The following is a 6,099-nucleotide window of genomic DNA, read 5'->3' on the forward strand; positions in this document are numbered from 1 at the left end:
TTGTGTCTGTTTCCAAATGAGAGCAAGGATCCAGACTCAAATATGACTGCACTGAAATTCCAGCAACTGGCTCCTGTGACTTGAGTCATTTGCTGCCGTCTTTTAAGGTGACTGACACAACCACCCGTGGCTCGTTAACCGGCTATACACGTAATTGTGCAATTACCCAATATAGCAGTGATCGGTAGAGGCAGCTATTAAATATATGTTAGCATTTCTCAAATAGCACTATATGCTTCTTAATTATATTCCTTCTCTCACTGTGTAGGTGTACATTTCATAATGTATTTTCAAATTACAGTTTTAATACCATTTTCTAAAAAGAGAGTATTTTCTTTCTGGCTAAGTTTGCAGCTATTATTTCCTTACCTTTCCATGTATTAATAAGGAGGCTAGCACAGGTTTTTCTGTGAGGCACCAAAACACATTGGTTTTAGAATAAGTCACGTCATGCTACATATATCCTTTTCATTTGCTTAATTATCTTTTGACCTGCAGAAAGATACCACCAAGTGGCAAGCTGCTCCTCACACTTACAACTGATGCTTGTGAGGGGAAGGAAAATTTTGTCCGTTACCTTGAACACGTCCAAGCAGTTATAACTGTGAATTCAACTAGGCGAGGAGACCTCAACATCAACATGACCTCGCCGATGGGAACAAAATCCATTCTACTGAGCCGGCGTCCCAGGGATGACGACTCCAAGGTGGGTTTTGACAAATGGCCTTTCATGACCACACACACTTGGGGAGAAGACCCCCGAGGCACCTGGGTCCTAGAGATTGGGTTTGTCGGCGGTGTGCCACAGCGGGGCGTGCTGAAGGAGTGGACACTGATGCTGCATGGGACCCAGAGCGCACCATATATAGACCAAATAGTAAAAGATTATCAGTCCAAACTGGCCATGTCCAAGAAGGAAGAGCTGGAAGAAGAATTAGATGAAGCAGTGGAGAGAAGCCTGAAGAGTATACTGAGCAAGAACTAGTCTGTTCTGCATGATGGTGTCTTTCCTTTCCCAGATCCCTCTATTCACCTTTCTACTATCCAAACCTCTGTGTTAGACATATTACAATGATTGTCTCTGTAGCCAAATTATCACACTTCTTGATTTTAAAGTCTTATATCTTGTCAATAATTATTTTAATTACCACTGAAGCAATCCTTTTTTTACTCTAAACCACAAATATATTGTCCCCCACCAAATACTATGTACAGTTTGTGACTGTAAATGATTTTTCTTTTGTGTCATACAAATAGGTAATACCTGCAAACACGTTTATGGCTTTTCCCTTCATATTTTTGTGATACATGTTGTTTGTATTAAAAAAAAAAAAAAAAAGGAAAGAATGAATTTTAACATTGGCAGTTAGTGATAATGGGTGCATTTAAAAAATACTGTGAGAGAGGGAATCACAAAGAGTTTGGTTGGCTGGAGAGGTCTTTGAATGTCTAACAGCTCCTTTTGCATCATGGACTTCAGTGGGACTTTCCCCACTGGGTTCAACCAAAGTAGCACTAGACCCTATAAAAAGAAATAATCCACAGATGAAGAAAAATTGCCCATCCAATTTGCAGAAACTAATTCTTCTCAGAGCATTCTTTAGTATATACACTTAGACAACATACACACTAGCACTTCAGCCACAGAATGGTTCAACGAGCATGCAATAAGGAAGGCCAGGTGATGCTAACGCCAGGTGAGAAGAAGTGCATTGCAAACAGGGTCAGGGCATTCCAGAAGCACAAATTTCAAGATATTTTTGATGTTGTTTAGTTTACTTTTGGCTTTTGTTTTTAATGTTGGCAATTTAAATCAATATACCATCTTACAGCAGCATAAGCACATAGGGAATGAGCTGTAGGATTTCTGGCAACCTGTGTGCAAAAGTTTATCTGCTCACCTCGATACTGAAAGCTCTATTCTACAGCATAGGGGAAGATGAGGCTGCGTCAGCATTTCCAATCACAGACCCCTGTTTTCTGGGGTTTACAACCTGGCTATCAGTAAATTGCTGTGGGAAAATTTGAAGTATGCAGCTTCAGTCCCAGAGCAAATTTTTATTCAGATTTCACGAGAAAAAAAAAAAAAAAAAAAAAAAAGGAAGTTATTTTTGTGTTATACAAATATATTTGAGGAGAAAAATATGCCTACATAATTTACATGTAATGCAAAGTTGGCCTTCTTGGGAAATAAAATGTAGTGTGTTTGGGAAGATTTGTCAGTAATCATTGCTCTTTGGCGTTTAAAGAGTGAGTCCTACCTTCACTTCTCATATGTGAGTAAATTCAGTCTCTCCTGCCCATGGAGTCTGCTCTGGCTATTGCCACGAGACAGAACGTTCCCTCAAGGGGGAGTCCTCATGCTAACAACCACTACATGTTCTCAGGTGTGAGATCCCAAATTGAACTGTTGACTAATAAAGGGTCTTGATTTTGCAAATGCTTAGGCACTCACAGTGAAATTAGCGAACCTACTCAAATACTAATTTTAAGCAGGTGCTTAAGATGTTGAGGATCCAAGATCTACTTTTTAGCATTGACTGGTTTCAGAGTTTTATTATGTATTTTTAATATACAGAGTATTCATCTAAAGTGTTTTAATAAGAGTTTTCCAGGGTAATCAGATGCATAGTGGTAGAAACGTATTCAGTAAGTAAATATTTATCTAACAAATCAAAAATGCAACCCAACAGTTATATGGTGCATACATTTCATTGAAGAATGTATAATTTATTCTGTTATTTCAAGTGAATATCCATCTTTTATCCTTTCACAAGGCCTGTTCTTTCCTTTATGAATCCAAATGCAAATAAACAGCTCAACCTACTTGAAGTCTATGTGAATTACATTGTAAACCCAAGGCAAGCAGCCTCACACCGTTCACAGGTTCTTTGTTACACGCAGCAGTCCGTTAAGACAATCAAGTCTCATTTGGATAAAACATACTTCAGCAGGAGAAGAATCAGGCACTGTGTGATTTTTATTTTAAAAGTGCTCTTAGTTATTTGTTCAAACACATTATAGTGCCAATTGTGTTCAACGTAGTGATTTAGAAATTACCCAAAGGACAAGACGGGCCTACTTCAAACCATGAACTGGAGTTCATGAGGCATAACCCCAAGCTCTGTGACGTTAAATGGGGGGACAGGTTTGTTGGTGGCTGTTTGGAACCGAAGGGAATGTGCTGACTTCAGTAGGTTTTCAGGAAAGGCACAGAATTCTCAGAAAGTGCACAATATACATATCAGAGGGAAGAATTTACCATATATATTTATTTATGCATACTCCCGTATGTCTAATTGCATAGAACACCCTGTGGTATCTCTCTCTCTCTCCCCCCATATTACATACAATATGTATATTCAGAGTATGTTACGTATATTTGCTTACAAATATCTACAGAATTACATATGGTATGTAATGTATACTACATACACACAGTTACTTTTTGTGTATGTGTTCAAAGAAACAGAACTGGAAGCTACTGAAGGACTTCTAAAATGTGGAAAAAGTTTTGGAATCAGAAAAGTCCATGTGGAAATCTTAAATGAATGTGTACATTCCTTTCCATTGCATTCATGTGATTTTGCAAGGCTGTTTCATCATTAAATATCTTATATAGCAACGAAATAACTAGATGGTTGTTCATATTTTCATAATGTTGACATATTATATTAAGTGAAAGATCACACCAATGATAAACAGAAGTTTTGGTGAGTTTTGATATAAGTATATATAAAGTTAAGTGTATATACAATATAGAGATCTACTTCAAATTCTTCAGAATTTTTGCATCGGGGACTGCTGAAAAACTATGTCAGTTAGACGAAGTTTTTATGATACTGCTGATGGAAAATAAAGTTAATTTGTTAGTATTTATAATAAAGGGGGAAATGAAGCTCATGGTTTGAAACAGGTGAATATTGTTCAACTAACAGCCTGTGATGATGTTTTATAACCTGAGTAAAATAAAGAGCTGTTGTAAACCGGCAGGTCCTATCATCATTGCTTACCCATAGGTACATGGGAGGTAAGCTGATACAGGTAGGATGTCTTCCTAACCCTCTGCTTTTTATACTTTTCATACTGATAAGGAAATTAGTGTCCCATGTTGGAGACTGCAAAAACAAACGATCCTATGAACCAGCTGATAGCAACAGGTGAAGGGTAACAGGCTTTATGTTAGCTCTGTGACATGGTGGGATGCAGGAGATTATGGATGCAGGCTAGGAAGAGCCTTGGGCACTACTTACGTGGTTCGACCAGGCTCCAAGTGCAAGTGCATGAGGCTGTGCGGCTGCCCGACCACTGCTCTCACTGGGGAAGGGGATGGATGCTCCAGAGGACAGCCAGTGACAGTTTTGCACCGTGTTTCATAAGCAATGGCAGTTCTGGCCCTGAGGAAACAACAGGATCTGCCACAGCAGTGTTTTTCTCTGCTGTTTGGAGCACTTTGAGACACACACAAAAAAAAGTTTTCCCTCTACCTCCCTACTCCCCATCCACGCTTTTGGATACATTTTAAGCACACATAATCTCATAGCACAGGGTGTATGGTTTTAAAATATAATTTCTTACCATTTCTGCAGTAGTAAAAGATGGCCAGGAGTCTCCTTTTCTCTTATCACTGAGGCAGGAACGTGTCTGTGTGAACCTGTGCCTTAGCCCAGGCTTTACTGAGCAGATGCTCAGAAGTATTTCATCGTTACACTTCAGCATTTTAGTATTTGAGAATCTGCATTTAAAGCAGTGGTTAATCCACATATCAGGAGATTTAACAGACTCGCCAGCACTGTCATTGCAAACAATGTGTACTGGTGTTTTTCTGTATCCTTGTCATCTGTATTTCACGATGATCTGCCCATCACCTGCTGCCGTGTTGGGCCTCTGCCATGTTTGCGTGTGGCAGGCCAGCGATCGGATCAGCAGTTTAGGCCTTAGGTCCTCGTGGTCCTTAATTTCCCCTGAGGCTGCTGTCAGCAGCTCACTCAGCACCAGCTTGCTGTTAGTCCTGCACCTCCGCGTTGTTGCTGGTGCAACGCCGCGCGTAACGCCGGCAGTGCCACCATGTGCTGCCCAACTCCTGCGCCGCAGGAACCCCTTTACACTGAGCTGCTGCTGACCAGGGCTTACCGGCATCAGAAAAACCTCTGTGTGCCAGGGCAGCACAGAACAGCTGGAAGTGGCACGGGATAGTCACACCTGTGGTACCTAACTCAGGCTCTCCTGAAATACTGCCTCCTTTCCATCGACTAAAGGATTATTTATATTCTGAGCATTAAAAGTTCTCTGTACTGCAGTGAAATCAGATGGTTGGGGATTACCCAGTTCTGGCTAGATGCCGCATGACTCTGTTTGCATCCTGTTTTGTTACAGAATTATTAAACAGGCTTCCTGTTGCTGCAGACTTCTTTGTACTTGCAGTAGTCACAACGTGCTTCCAGCAGGGGTAATGCTGAGCAGCTGCTCCCAGCTCACCAGAGTGCAGCCAGTGCATGCTTTGATAAAACCCTTCTACACAGTTATTTACAGTGCTAAGAAACTGAAGAGCACCAAAACCTGTAGCAAGAAATGTCTGGCATCTATTCCCATGCTATTCCCACAGCATCCAAAAATAAGCCTGTCACTGTGTGGGGTCACCTGCCCCTGGTTCCAAGAATAAGGTGCCGTTTCACCACACAGAGCAGGCACAACAGATGCAGTATTAAACCTGTATTGAAAGTTACTAAGGAGAAAAAAACACTACTGAAGGAAAGTCTCACTGGCTGTGAGAAGACAGTCATGACGTTCAGGCTAGCCAGCTCTTTCCTCCCCAGCTGACGGACATAATGAGATAGAAAGGCAAGCCCTAACAATGCAGTGAGCTCAAAATAAAACTTTAAGAACTCTGCTGGGGCGGGAGAAGGAAAAGTGCAGAGCCCAACCCAGTAAAGCATGTCAATGGGTACTTGATTTTAATGGTTTGTTAGTTTTTTAAACCTAAAGTCAAGCTGAGGCCTAAATGATTCACTTCAGCAAAGCTTTAAATCACACTCTACGTGAGCACATCCTCAAGGATTTCTTTTTCTCTTCCTGAGTCCAGGATCTCTGGAGGATGTT

The 6,099-nt window shown here is 40.9% G+C and overlaps 1 protein-coding gene across 1 annotated transcript in view; it reads left to right on the plus strand.

Annotated features, from left to right (window-relative positions):
* Positions 1-3,987, plus strand: part of PCSK2 (proprotein convertase subtilisin/kexin type 2) — a 102,659-nt gene extending 98,672 nt beyond the window's left edge. Inside the window, exon 12 of the mRNA XM_035320344.1 lies at positions 499-3,987. Coding sequence (XP_035176235.1) covers positions 499-985 — 487 coding nt within the window. The 3' untranslated portion in view covers positions 986-3,987. The remainder of the gene's footprint in view (positions 1-498) is intronic.
* Positions 3,988-6,099: the final 2,112 nt, after the last annotated feature.

Source organism: Oxyura jamaicensis, chromosome 3 (assembly GCF_011077185.1).
Source record: "Oxyura jamaicensis isolate SHBP4307 breed ruddy duck chromosome 3, BPBGC_Ojam_1.0, whole genome shotgun sequence".
NCBI classification, from domain to species: domain Eukaryota; kingdom Metazoa; phylum Chordata; class Aves; order Anseriformes; family Anatidae; genus Oxyura; species Oxyura jamaicensis.